The sequence below is a fragment of the Paramisgurnus dabryanus genome, chromosome 15 (genome assembly GCF_030506205.2).
Source record: "Paramisgurnus dabryanus chromosome 15, PD_genome_1.1, whole genome shotgun sequence".
In the NCBI taxonomy this organism is placed as follows: domain Eukaryota; kingdom Metazoa; phylum Chordata; class Actinopteri; order Cypriniformes; family Cobitidae; genus Paramisgurnus; species Paramisgurnus dabryanus.
In genome coordinates this window covers 22,874,229-22,889,544 of record NC_133351.1, presented here as the reverse complement: position 1 = coordinate 22,889,544, position 15,316 = coordinate 22,874,229, and the positions used below count along the sequence as shown (strand labels likewise).

Sequence of the window (15,316 nt, the reverse complement as noted above, 5' to 3'; positions counted from 1 at the left end):
TTTCTGGTGAAATTCATGTTACCAACTAAGGCATGTTCAAACTGTTCCTTACCGGTCACGGAGTCCCTTAAAAATCTGAACCATGGTATCAGTGATAGAGTCAATGACCTCATGATAATGATAACTGAAGGCCATCTCAATATCCAGACCAACAAACTCTGTCAAGTGGCGATGAGTGTTGGAATCCTCAGCCCGGAAAACTAGAAAAAAATAAAACAAAACAACAACATATTTAGTTGTAAGAATGCATTTTAGTCTCAGGGCTGAATTCACAGACAATACTTAGCTAAAGCAAGGACTAGGTGTTAGATGTTTAAGCATCTTTCATAAACATGCCTTAATCAATGGCACTGGCATATTTTAAGATCTGTCAGTGAGTTATTTTCAGTTGAGACAGCTCAAACATGCGATTTAGTTTAGGACTAGCCTTAAAGGAAAACACCACCGTTTTTCAATATTTTACTATGTTCTTACCTCAACTTAGATGAATTAATACATACCTATCTTTTACAACGCGTGCACTTTTATTCTTTGTACAGCGCTTCTTCAATGTGTTAGCATTTAGCCTAGCCCTATTCATTCCTATAAGGTTCATTCAAGTATTGGATCTGTATCACGATATCGGACTAACAGGACCAATCCAATTCTGATAATGTACGTTACCTGTGGTTGTTACTGACAAGCTGTATTCAAAGTTTTCCTAATACACTCTACAGCTTCGTGTGAAGGAACAAATGCACATTTAAAGATATTTAAGTTAAGTTCTCAGAAACTCTGTAACTTACTTGCAAACTGGGTTTATCCACTGGTAAAGTGGAAGGATGCAACGCGTCATTAACACACACACGATAACTGTGGGCTATTTTAAAGATTTTATAAAGTCTCAGTAAGCTGTTGGATGGAAGCATCTATTCTCTTTGCGTTTTAACAGTTATAATAAAATTTCCATTGCCGTGTGAGGATTCCCATCTGAGGATTCAAGTGCATTAATTCTGCGCCCAGGAAGCCGTAGCCTACAGGATGATTTGGGCTTATCAAGCACACGGATATGCATACATTTTCCAGTTAAACGCATATTTCGCAAAATAACCATCTGCACACTAAAGCTTTTTTAATGTGACAGTTTTGCGTAATTAAGGAAAATATATTTAACATACTTATTTGATCATACATACATACATATATGTTCTCCTAAACACTGCCATGATTAATAACTACTAATGTTCTTGTAACTTATAAATCATTTTTAAATTATTGGTTTTTAAATTTGAAATTATACTAGATGTAGCAGAAAGCACTATACATTTAACATTTTGTGTGTGCATGTGTGTGCAATTTAAATTGTAAAAAAAAATATAAATAGTATTGGATCGGCAGGTATCGGTATCGGACGATACTTAAATTTTCTCGTATCGGAATCGGAAATGAAAAAGTGGTAACGGTGCATCCCTAATTCCTATGGCTCCAATAAAAAGTTTTATTTTGTGCCACCATACTTACTCGTGTAACTACTCATGTAACAGTCTTTAAATAGGGAAAAGATGGAAGTGTTTGGTGGCTTCTAAATTCATCCCTGTTTGGAGCCATAGGAATGAATGGAGTTTTCCTTTAAGCCTAAAGAGGGGTTAATCTCAAACTTATGCATAACTTGAAATATTATTTTTACATTTGGCATACATTTTTTACATATGTAGTGTTATAACTAAATTGGTAGAATATAAGCAGTACACATACTGATGAAAATATAAGTCACTATATTGTCTGCATGTAGGCATGTTTGAACACACATAAATGTAAATGCAGTACAGCACCAATTTCCAAAATACAAATTTTGTTTGTATTATTACTAGTAGCTACATTTGTCATTGAAAATTGCAACATATCGCAAGCAACAAGACCATAAAAAATGTCTCGCCCTAAGGCAGACCAAGCTTTGTTTTTGCTCATTCCCAGGTAAAAAAAAACGAATGATGTTTCTACAATGTGACTTTTCATCAGCAGAGGTCCCCGCTGAGCTATGTTCTGCCGAGGTTTACGTCCCATGGTTGTGCTGAAAATGTTTGATATTCTTGCTCTATTCATTGCAGAAGAGGGATTTCTACGTCTGCCAAAACACCACGAGCACAATGTGATTATTAATCATACAGATTGTTATGATACTGGCAGGGTGAAGATACGTGAAGGTGACTTATAAAGGAAAACAGCGGCCCTTGTGTGCATGTGGGCACCAAAAAAGTCTCATAATCGAACATTAGGAGCATCAAAGTTTGATTTCATTCATTCATTGATTTCAATCTTTGACATGAGAGTCAATATTGAAGATATCAAGGTTATATATGTAGGATGATTTTATGTGCAGACTCACTGTGTAACAAATACAAATCCCAAATTTGGGCCACCTATACCGCACATTTAAATATCTCTGGCTTTTGTTATTAGTATGTATCCAGTTCCTGCGGACATGACATGCTGTAGACATCACCTGCAGCTGTTTTTATCTTTACCTGGGCCGACACAGAAGACTTTTTCAAAGTCAGCACAAATACACATCTGCTTGTAGAGCTGAGGTGACTGGGCCAGGTATGCACTTGTTTTGAAGTAGGACACCGTAAAGACGTTGGCTCCTCCTTCACTGGCAGCTATTAAAAACACAACAACATATATTTTGGTCTTAGGTAACAACACAAATTAAAAAGGACATGTGATGTGATGATTATTTTTGCAGAAGTATGGTCAAAACGAACATTTTGTTCTGATGGGGCACATACAGCTGGGTGTGTGCACCGGATGCAGTGTGGTTTTAGTGAAAGAACATAACAAATCATGTTATGTTCTGTTTTCAGGGCAGGGGATCGCAAGAAAGGCGGCAAACTTTAAATTGTAACGTACGTCACGGTGCTAGCTCATGATTGGCCGATCGAGGTGTGGAGGAAGCGAAAGTAACGGTTTTCCTTTTCAGCGAAAACCACGTAAACACAATAGTGAGGCTTGTTTATAGGTGGTGTTGTAGCAGCAGAGAACTTGACGTCATTTCTTCGCTTTAAAATCATTGGTGGACTAAAAATGGAGCTTATTTAAGGGACAGATGAAGCGTTTGAGCAATGTCATTACCGCAAAACAGAGCACCAGCTGCGGCAACGGCATATTCAATAATAAATATATATCTAAATGAATATAAAGTTTATATTTACATTTACATTACACTATCATTTCCAAATCCTGAATTAATCCTACACTATATCCAAGTCTTTTGAAGCAATCTAACAGTTTGGATTAGCATTGTAAGAATATTACAGGGGTTTGGAATAGCATACACTTAAGTAAATCATTACCTAAACGTATTAATTTTGGGGTTAGCTGTCCCTTTAAGGACAAAGAAACCTTATCAATTTGCACAGTGCTCGAGTCCAGTCGATAGAACCGGGCCCAAAACCCTTTACAAATACCGCTCTGCTCATGAATCCCAAAAGATTCGATAGTACCATAATCTCAAGAGTTTTAACATGGACTCTTATCAGTGATTGGGTACGTATCTCCTTCATAAACACCACTTTTTCTTCAGCCAATGTTTTGACAGTGTCGCTCTCTTTTTAACCACTGAAATGAAAAAGTATCAATCCTTGAAATTGAAATTTTTCGAGACTGAAGGTGCGGAGAAGGAACAATAAACTAAGTTGGACAGCGCGAGCAGGAATTCATTCAGAAGGCCCGTCGTGTGAGGACACAGATAAGACCTGTTCTATTCTGTCCCAGCCGCCGTGAATACAGATACTGAGAATGAACGTGGAGACAAGATCATTTGCTTTATGACATCTCGCTTACTCCGTGAGAATGGTCCACACGCACAAAAAAAAAATGAAAATTGAATCATTATTTACCTTACCCAATGTCATTTCAAAGCAAAACGTCCTTGACATACAGAAACGTGTTAGACTCAAACTTTAATGAAGGTGTCAATTATAAGTGAAAAACTGAATTTCCAGTTGTTGTTGGAGTTTTCTTCCCAATTGTATTAATTGGGATCGGATCACATTTAGATCATTAGACAGATCAACACATTGTCAAAAAAAAGGTCAAAAATGCTCCCCAGCTGTCACTGGGGTGGTACCCTATCACAAAGTACACCTAAAGAGTTCATATTAGTACCTCAGAGGTTCATATTGGTCCCAAAGAGTGCTTCAAAGTTACACACTGGTACCAAATGTATACATATATGTGCCTAAATTATACATATTAGGACCTTTTCCACAATGACAGACATTTTTGACCATTTTACAGTTTACAGTAGTCGTGATATTATTTGCTTAGTTTATTTTTCTCCGCCTGTTTGGTATTGGTTTCATAAGCAGGAAAATAATTTCTAAGGCAGACAAAATTACATTTTCAATAATGGACTGTTTTGGTGGTTTTCATATTTACCAATATCATGCACACAATAAGAACTGGGATATTTATTAGGCAAGTCAATTTCAATTTTGATTTCATCCCGTGTTTAAAAAGCAGCTTTCTGCTCAGAGCTTTATTTGAAGATATGAAGAGTCAACAGAAAGAGAAAGTGTAAACAGAGTGATGGTCGTACCAGAGATGATTTTGGGAGTCTGGATCTCCACAAAGCCCTTGTTGATGAGTGTGTCTCTAAAGAGCTGACATACACCCGACTGCAGCCGGAAAATGGCTTGGCTGGTGGTGGTCTATAAGAGAAAAAAGGGTAGTACACATGTTTTACAACTTGTTCACGTGTGTCAGATGATGATGTCAATGAGACTCATGACAACATAACACATCTCAGTGCTCAGTGGTTTTGGAGAAGATCTTCAAAGACCTCTTTTTGTTACTAGTGGTGGTTGCTAAGACACCTGTCACTATTATTATTGCTCATAATCACAAACCCCATACCCCCCCCCCCCCCCAAAAAAAACACTCACAACGCGAAACCGGTGCTATGAGCGTAAGTGATATCTCTAATCTTATAGATTCTTTATAAAACAGTTAAGGAACATGACTTTTTTATACCAGAATGCATTCCTTCTTTATGCTTTGAGCCAGACATGCAAAAACAGTTGTTTATAATTATAATTTAACAGAAAAAATTCAATGCACAACATACTCTCAATACAACAACAAACAGGCTACACACTCACCTAAAGGATTATTAGGAACACCAAAATAATACTGTGTTTGACCCCCTTTCGCCTTCAGAACTGCCTTAATTCTACGTAGCATTGATTCAACAAGGTGCTGAAAGCGTTCTTTAGAAATGTTGGCCCATATTGATAGGATAGCATCTTGCAGTTGATGGAGATTTGTGGGATGCACATCCAGGACACGAAGCTCCCGTTCCACCACATCCAAAAGATGCTCTATTGGGTTGAGATCTGGTGACTGTGGGGGCCATTTTAGTACAGTGAACTCACTGTCATGTTCAAGAAACCAATTTGAAATGATTTGAGCTTTGTGACATGGTGCATTATCCTGCTTGAAGTAACCATCAGAGGATGGGTACATAGTGATCATAAAGGGATGGACATGGTCAGAAACAATCCTCATGTAGGATGTGGCATTTAAACGATGCCCATTTGGCACTATTGGCGCTTTTCCATTGCATAGTACCCCACGGTTTAGTTTAGTTTGGGTCGGGTCAGCTCACCTCACTTTGGCGTGGTTAGCTTTTCCATCGAGTTTAGTATCACTTCGGAGTGGGAGGGATTATAGGCGTGTCGTTATATTTACGCTGCCTACTGCTGTGACATCATACAAGTGAGAGCGTTGTTGTACATTCCCATACATTCATTTATTTCTCAGTTTGCCACAAAATTAAAATTGGCCACCACAAATAGATGTTTGCACATGTCTCACAGTTTCTGTTCAAACACCCGACCCGTGGCGTCAGTCGACGGCGCTCCACTGAGCCTCATTCAAGTTGCATTTAAGCATATATAATGCGGACGTGCACGTCGCGAATGTGCCGCCACAAACTGCAAGTCTGGAAAAAACTGTTATGGTGTCCCGGATTCTCAACCTGTGGATGTTTTTCATCGCTAAAAGGGTGTTTGGAAACTTATAGCAGAACACAGATAACAACATGTTTGCTTGAGACAACGCAAGCTAGCAGTAAGCTAAAGCTAATATTTACATTATAGTGATGACGCTTCTCTCAGACCAATCAGTGACCTACAGTGTTTTCGCATCACGTTTGGTACCGTGGGGTACTATGCAATGGAAAAGCACTATAAGGGGCCTAAAGTGTGCCAAGAAAACATCCCCCACGCCATTACATCACTACCACCAGCCTGCACAGTGGTAACAAGGCATGATAGACCAATGTTCTCATTCTGTTTACACCAAATTCTGACTCTACCATCTAAATGTCTCAACAGCAATCGAGACTCATCAAACCAGGCAACATTTTTCCAGTCTTCAACGGTCCCATTTTGGTGAGCTTGTGCAAATTGTAGCCTCTTTAACCTATTTGTAGTGTAGATGAGTGGTACACGGTGGGGTCTTCTGCTGTTGTAGCCCATCTGCCTCAAGGTTGTGCATGTTGTGGCTTCACAAATGCTTTGCTGCATACCTTGGTTGTAACGAGTGGTTATTTCAGTCAAAGTTGCTCTTCTATCAGCTTAAATCAGTCGGCCCATTCTCCTCTGACCTCCAGCATCAACAAGGCATTTTCGCCTACAGGACTGCCGCATAATAGATGTTTTGCCCTTTTCACACCATTCTTTTCAACCCTAGAAATGATTGTGCTTGAAAATCCCAGTAACTGAGCAGATTGAGAAATACTCAGACTAGCCGGTCTGGCAACAACAACCATGCCACGCTAAAAATTGCTTAAATCACCTTTCTTTCCCATTCTTACATTCAGTTTGGAGTTCAGGAGATTGTCTTGACCAGGACCACACTCCTAAATGCATTGAAGCAACTGCCATGTGATTGGTTGATTAGATAATTGCATTAATGAGAAATTGAACAGGTGTTCCTAGTAATCCTTTAGGTAAGTGTATATGCCTACTTAGACAAGATGAGAAAATAGTCTGTCTGATGACGAACTTTTGACCTATTTTTGCTTTCCTGTGTCTTCCTGCGAGTTCCCCTTGATTAATGACTTCTCATTCTCAATAATATTATTTCTTGGAATTGTTTTGTGACGTCTGATAAAATATGATGAAATGTTGCTTGGAATCCTTTTCATTTATTATTCGGCTGTTTTTGCGGTGCTTGGCGACATTTTGGAAAATCCGGGCATGGATTTAAAAACGATTATGACATAACCTAGAAAAGTATGCTACTGTGGCCGGTTGCATAAACATAGCCGTGACTTTAAGACTGCGTCTTAAGAAGGATTCTGACTAACTAGCAATTAGTTAGGGCTAATCAGTCTTATTATTTGGATTTAAATTAAACCAATCTACCTTTCTATGTAACATACTTAAAACAGTTATGATCAGTCTTGAAGAAAAAAATTAATGGCTAACTTTTAAGACTAGTCTTAAAGGTTTATGCAACCGGCCCCTGGTGTATTTTTGTTTTAGTCTAGAACTAGCCTTATGCCTTGCCTGTGAAACCGGGGGTATATTTATCAAATAACACAATTTCAGAGATTTGGTAATGGTCTTGGGATGCAAGCACCCAACATCACTTTGGCATCACTGTAGCCAACTTTTACATCGACAAGCACCACTTAGCTCCTTCAGAAAACATAAAAATTAAGAGTTATAATACGAATGGCCCCTGCAGCTGAACACATTCTGGTAATTTTTGAGAGATAGAAAAATCTTCTTAAGAGTCCAAAGGGCACAGTACTCGCAAAATCAATCTTCCGTAACAATCAAAGCCTTCAAATGCTCACAACCACAACAGCTATTGAAAACGCTGAGTTTCTCCGCCTGCGTTTCCCATAAATCAGATGACTCCCAGATGACCCGAGTTTCCTCTTTCTCCACAATTCTCCACACGTAGTAAGCTTGCCTAAATCCTTGAGAAACAATCAGGCTCGACATCAATATTCTGGAGCTCTTATTTATTCAATTAGCTTCAGATTCGCTTTCGAGTTGAAAAGTCGCTAGAAATACTTGTGAAAAACAACAAAGTTATGATTGCCATGGAGATCTTTACTAAAGAAGCTCTGCTTCTGTTATCCGTTTCAACCACCTAACCACATTAAAAACCCCTAAACGGGGCTTTTGGGGCTTAAAATGAAAGTACATGCATTTGATCTGTTGCGAAATTCTAGTAAACTACCTTGATACAAATTATCATGGAAAATGATACGCAAGTGATACCGACACCACCATTAATAGACCTTGGTACAGTCTTGTTCAAAATAATAGCAGTACAATGTGACTAACCAGAATAATCAAGGTTTTTAGTATATTTTTTATTGCTACGTGGCAAACAAGTTACCATTAGGTTCAGTAGATTCTCAGAAAACAAACAAGACCCAGCATTCATGATATGCACGCTCTTAAGGCTGTGCAATTGGGCAATTAGTTGAAAGGGGTGTGTTCAAAAAAATAGCAGTGTCTACCTTTGACTGTACAAACTCAAAACTATTTTGTACAAACATTTTTTTTTCTGGGATTTAGCAATCCTGTGAATCACTAAACTAATATTTAGTTGTATGACCACAGTTTTTTAAAACTGCTTGACATCTGTGTGGCATGGAGTCAACCAACTTGTGGCACCTCTCAGCTGTTATTTCACTCCATGATTCTTTAACAATTCATTCACATTTCTTGGTTTTGCTTCAGAAACAGCATTTTTGATATCACCCCACAAGTTCTCAATTGGATTAAGGTCTGGAGATTGGGCTGGCCACTCCATAACATTAATTTTGTTGGTTTGGAACCAAGACTTTGCCCGTTTACTAGTGTGTTTTGGGTCATTGTCTTGTTGAAACAACCATTTCAAGGGCATGTCCTATTCAGCATAGGGCAACATGACCTCCTCAAGTATTTTAACATATGCAAACTGATCCATGATCCCTGGTACGCGATAAATAGGCCCAACACCATAGTAGGAGAAACATGCCCATATCATGATGCTTGCACCTCCATGCTTCAATGTGTACTGTGGCTTGAATTCAGAGTTTGGGGGTCGTCTCACAAACTGCCTGTGGCCCTTGGACCCAAAAAGAACAATTTTACTCTCATCAGTCCACAAAATGTTCCTCCATTTCTCTTTAGGCCAGTTGATGTGTTCTTTGGCAAATTGTAACCTCTTCTGCACATGCCTTTTTTTTAACAGAGGGACTTTGCGGGGGATTCTTGAAAATAGATTAGCTTCACACAGACGTCTTCTAACTGTCACAGTACTTACAGGTAACTCCAGACTGTCTTTTATCATCCTGGAGGTGATCATTGGCTGAGCCTTTGCCATTCTGGTTATTCTTCTATCCATTTTGATGGTTGTCTTCCGTTTTCTTCCACGTCTCTCTGGTTTTGCTCTCCATTTTAAGGCACTGGAGATCATTTTAGCTGAACAGCCTATCATTTTTGGCACCTCTTTATAGGTTTTCCCCTCTCCAATCAACTTTTTAATCAAAGTACGCTGTTCTTCTGAACAATGTCTTGAACAACCCATTTTCCTCAGCTTTCAAATGCATGTTCAACAAGTGTTGGCTTCATCCTTAAATAGGGGCCACCTGATTCACACCTGTTTCTTCACAAAATTGATGACCTCAGTTATTGAATGCCACACTGCTATTTTTTTGAACACACCCCTTTCAACTAATTCAACTAATTGCCCAATTGCACAGCCTTAAGAGCGTGCATATCATGAATGCTGGGTCTCATTTGTTTTCTGAGAATCTACTGAACCTACTGGTAACTTGTTTGCCACGTAGCAATAAAAAATATACTAAAAACCTTGATTATTCTGGTTAGTCACATTGTACTGCTATTATTTTGAACAAGACTGTACGTCATCTTTTTCCTCTGTCGCTTTCATTTTACTACATTCTTTTGTTGTTGTTTTTGTTGTTTTATTTAAGACCTGTTAGACAGGAACCCATAAAAAACATCATCTAAACTGGAACCAGAAAACATTGTTTAGCTCTTAAACACTGCTGCTTTAGAAATAAAAAATAGCATATATGTATTTGGCAGACGCTTTTCTACAAAGTGACTCCAAACTGCATTTAAGTTTTACATTTTATTAAAAGATAATGAGATGCACGGGAATCAAACCCACAAATTTTTTGTTCTGCTAAAAATATGAAATAATCTAGATATGACATCACTACTCATCACCTCACTAACATCAAAAAGTCATACAGAGTTATCAGTGTCGGGGATGCGCCTTAAGAACAGTGTGTGACTTGCTTGTGCGCTCGAGTGATTGTACAGTTAATATGCAAAGATGTTATCAGTGGAGTGTGCGTAAACAGGCAAGTTGCTGTAGGCAATCTCACACCTCTCACCGGGGGCGTGGAGAAATGAACCTCGTGCATCACCCCATGTACGTGAGACTTAAAAAACCGAGAGTACACATTAAGCTGTTGTCCTGTGGTTTGACTCCCCCGCCTCACACTCACAGATTTCAACATTCACTTTCTGGAACTTAAAACCGAGCCATTGGCGTAGAGCAAGGTGCAGTGTGACACCTATAGTGCTGCCAGATTTCAATCTAACTTGGTGTGTGGGAAACAAGGTGCCACAGAACGGTGTGTTTGTGGGTACGCAGAACTAAGACTGCCACTGCTGGAAACCGTTTATTGCTTCACTGTTTGTTAAAAGGTGTGATGGCAGACAAGTTTTCAGAGGTTCACACAGACACAAGTGTCACAAAAACAGCCTTGTAGAAGCTTTAGAAATTTGAAGGTTCATTTGGGAACGTTACTCGTTTCAGAACCTTATGAATCTGAACAAAGCGATACTGCAGAAGAGAAGCCTGGAAAGCCAAAGTTTTTATTCTGAATAAATAGAGATAGATACAAGCTTACTCTCAGATCAATAACTCGGTTGTCCAGTCTAGTGTCCTGGTTGACTGTGGCTCTGCCTTCCTGAAAGAGAAACAGAAAAGGTCTTGATGATTACACAGAAAAAAACAATACATTTCAACTGTTTACCTAATCGTATACCATGTGAAAAGTTGAACAGTTTAACACAGCTATAACTAAGGCTGTGTCGGAAAGCTTAGGCAGCTGATTTGTTACATCACTGCCTCATGACTTTAGCAGCATGAAGGAAGCTCTGGGAAACACATTCGGACAGCCTTTATAGGCAGCGTAACAAAATCTAAGTTTAAAATCTAAATAAAGAGCACCTTTGACATAACTAATTGCATATTTGAAAACTACAATACTAATTTCTCATTAGAAATTCAGTTAAAAGGTGTAAAAAGTGAAAATAAAACACTAAATTTGTGCTTCAGACTCTTTCTTGGCCGACATTTTATTTTTTCGAACTCGACCAGGCTCGACCAAATCAAATTCCCCACACAAACACGCATAAAATTCTGAGACAAGACAATGGGTATCTCAGGAGACAGGAAGAAAACCAAAAACTAGATTTGGCCTTTCCTGCCTTATAATGCTACCTCGAAGGCAGCATTTTAAAGCTTTTAGACGCAGCAAAGTCTATTTAAGAAAGTCACGTCATGGCGACTTCATGTTTGCGACATCTCCAGGTCTTGCTCAAGCAGTAGACTGTTGCAATCTCTCCAAAACGTATTAATAGCATTGACGTATCTTATAAGTATAAAATATCTTTAGTGCTAAATAATTGTTAATTGATTGGTTCTGGTTTCAAAGACAAGGCTTAAAGCAACACTAAAGAGTTATTGATCTTTGCTCCCCCTACAGGTTAGAAGCGTAATTGTTCATTAGCACTGTCGTAAATACTGCAGCATAGCTGGCTCTGATTGGATTGTTGGTCTGCCGTAAAGCAAGTTTTTGTAGTTTTCACTCGAACTACAGGACCACTACCCGACGGTTGGAAACTTCTTTAGTGCGGTTTTGGCCGATAGAGGGCTGCAAAGCGAATGTGAAAGTGCCATTCACCCTGTTTTGAGTGGATGAACCACTGAAACTTTTTTGGAAACGTTATTTTAAGGTAAAAAAAACTCTTTGGTGTTGCTTTAAGACTAAGACAAATTTGAGTTATCTCAACTAAAACTAACTGGCACTGACAGATCTTAACATATTCCAGTGACATTGATTTGTCTCAAGATAACCCCCAGTAGCGTCTTCCTCTAAAGGCATGTTTATAATAGATGCTTAAACATCTTAAAGCAACACACTGTAGTTTTTTACCTTTAAATAATGTCTCTAAATTATTTCAGTGATAGAACAACTTTTAACTGGACAAATTTTACTGTTGCTGCAACCTGAGCAACCCCCTAACTGCTACAAGCACACTCTGAAAGTGGCGGTGGAGGGCAGACCACACAGCCCCGCCCCTCCCCTTGCCTGCAGAAGAGTTTCTGATACCAGGCACTGTTGCGCTTTTCAACCGCATGGGGGAGCTGTAAGTCATTTTTACATGGAAACTACATAGTGTTGCTTTAAAGGGATACGTCACCAATAAATGAAAATTCTGTTATTTTGTTATTTTGTTAAATTTCTTTGTTCTGATGAACCAGAAGGAAGATATTTTAAGGAATGTTCGTAATCAGACCATCCGTGAGCCCCATTCACTATAGTATTCTTTTATACTATTATGGAAGTGAATGGGGCTCACAAACGGTTCGGTTACAAACATTTCTCAAAATATCTTCCTTCGGGTTCATCAGAACAAAGAAATTTATACAGGACTGTAACAACATGAAAGTGGGTAAATTATGACAAAATTTTAATTTTTGGGTGACCTATCCCTTTAATTTAACTGAGGCCTAGTCCTGGCTTTAGCTTAGCCTTGTCTGTGAAACCAGGCCTTTATTGGTGAAATATTTCCAAACCCACAGAGAGGCATACAGGGTGACCAATAGTAATAATTTTTATGAAATAAAAATCATGAAATATTGAGATACAAAGTTTCTGCCGGACCGCAATGATTGGTTGTGCTTGGCTGTTCTTTCATGTGGTAGTGGTTTTAGCTTCAACAGTAAAAATAACTTGATGTGAGAAGCCTGTTGTGTTGCATCAGGTAAAGACCAAGATTAAAACATATATATTTCAAACTAAAGTCAACAAACAAACACTTTCCCTCTTAAAGGTCTGCACCAATGCCCCTAAATGTTTAGATTTATCTTTCTTCATTGAAGCCCACAGAAGCTACAGAGCTGAAATGAGCTGATAAAAAGGTTAATCGACCCACCTCAATAAAATTCTATCAGACCGAGCTGATAAGAATCAAGCATAATCTGACTAATGCTGAGAAATCCCTGAACTCCTGGACAACAACTGCAGTTGGTTTGTTTTACCATGAATATACTAAACCAACATCAGCACAGTAGGAGGCTGTGATCTCAATGAAATACTGCCATGCTGCTTTTCTGAAGAAGGCTATGTATACTGTGTGCGCAGACTGTTTGAAACAGCTTTGTAAAAAATGCTAAATTTTTGTCAAACCAACTAACTTAACTTAAGTTGAAATTAGGGATGCACCGATACCACTTTTTTGGAATACGAGTACGAGTACTTGCATTTCAGTACTTGCCGATACCCATACAGAGTACTTAATAAAAAAACATGATTTAAATTTACAGGTAACAGCTTTAGTCATATAATTTAACAAAAAAAACAAAGGACTAGTTTTCCAGTTTGTTGTAAACTCTGCCTCTTTGGATAACACAAGAGCCATTAACCCCTTACACGCCGCTCAAACATAGACATTTCTCAGACCGTGGTATCGATTCCAGGTATCGGTGGACTTTTAACGAGTACGAGTACTTTAGAAAATGTGGTATCGAGGCCGATACCCGATACCAGTATCGGTACATCCCTAGTTGAAATTGTTTAACTTAATATGTTATGTCAACTTATTACAGCAAACTTGAAATTGACTTGTTTTTACTATAAAATTATTATTATTCATCTTGACTATAGATGAATTGTTATAACTCATAAAATATAGTGTTGATTCAACTAAAAAAATTAAGCAAGCAAATAATTTTTACAGTGCAGTGTGCTGAAATATATTTTAACAATTCAAAATATTAAATAAAAATGCTCATTTTAAAAAGAGTTAAGACATTTAATAACACAATAGGAATTCATTATTAAATTGTCATTTTTTTTAAAGCTTTCAGCAACCAGTAAGGGCACAGGACAATCACATTCACTTAACGCATTTTACCATAATTTAATTAATTTCACAGAATAACACAGATTTTGCAATTCAGAAAATTCTGTCTTTGCCTATACATGACCCTTAACCCACAACAATGACATCATCTTAACTGTATGACCGAAGGGCAACCTTCTTATCTCTCTGATGAAGCCAATACGGAAGTGACTTAAACGGCAATTCACTGACAGGCTGCTAGAGGCTGGCTCCAAAAGGGAGTCATTTCCCATAGACCTCCATGTTAAAATGCCAACTTACAGTAGAAAATAATGTTTACAGGCTGGTACAAAAAGAGTTTTTGGTCTATATAGCTTCATGACAACTGTGAGTGTGTGAATTGTTTTGTAACTCATCTGTTTAAATTATATTATGTCTTAATATAAATTAAGGGCGTGGCCACTTGAGTGATGGGTGAACTGCCACTGCTGTCACTAGAGTCGAGCTAGGCGGGCGTGGTTTCTGTAACCAGTCACCTCAGCTTCACCCACGTCTGCTTCTTTATCCATTTTCGGTTATCCGCGAGTAATTTGTGGTGACACGCAGCCAAAATGGTGACGGCAGGCACTGCCTACTATTGGCTTAAAAAAAATCTCTTTACAAACCTATGGATGACGTCACGGACACTACGTCCATATTTTTTTACAGTCTATGTGTTTGCCCCATTCATTTCTCACCTCATCTCCTTCTCCTTCTGGCCTCACGGCGTCCTCAAGCTGCAGGGGAAGTCTGGCTTCAGATTGGCTGATCACAAAGATCTGACACAAACAGAGAACGAGAAGGTGTGTTATAATTTTTATGTTTACAGCATAAGAATAAAAATTGCCAAAACCTTAAATATCTGCACAGATCTGTCTGTGTGGTCATAAAGATCCAACATTGTTTCATAAGAAATGTGTCCTTTTCAACATTCAGGCCGTTTAGTTCAGTTCAAAAAAAGATTTGTCAAATGTTTACCCTCTCCACATGAAGCTCCACATCCTGCTGACAGCAACTTTCGATTTTCTGGTCCACCTTCTTCACCACGGCCTCAACATCAATGATGCTCTCCTTCGTGAGGCTGTGAAAAAAAGATTTTGAATGAGAAAAAT

General features: G+C 38.5%; 1 protein-coding gene across 1 annotated transcript in view; it reads right to left on the bottom strand.

The window, feature by feature from the left end:
• The window catches only part of dars1 (aspartyl-tRNA synthetase 1), a 47,435-nt gene that overhangs the window by 5,011 nt on the left and 27,108 nt on the right, over positions 1 to 15,316 (bottom strand). The window contains exons 7-12 of the mRNA XM_065249045.1: positions 15,183 to 15,285; positions 14,903 to 14,983; positions 10,943 to 11,002; positions 4,580 to 4,691; positions 2,505 to 2,639; positions 53 to 200 (exon numbers count right to left, since the gene is read on the bottom strand). Of these exons, the coding sequence (XP_065105117.1) occupies positions 53 to 200; positions 2,505 to 2,639; positions 4,580 to 4,691; positions 10,943 to 11,002; positions 14,903 to 14,983; positions 15,183 to 15,285 (639 nt within the window). The remainder of the gene's footprint in view (positions 1 to 52; positions 201 to 2,504; positions 2,640 to 4,579; positions 4,692 to 10,942; positions 11,003 to 14,902; positions 14,984 to 15,182; positions 15,286 to 15,316) is intronic.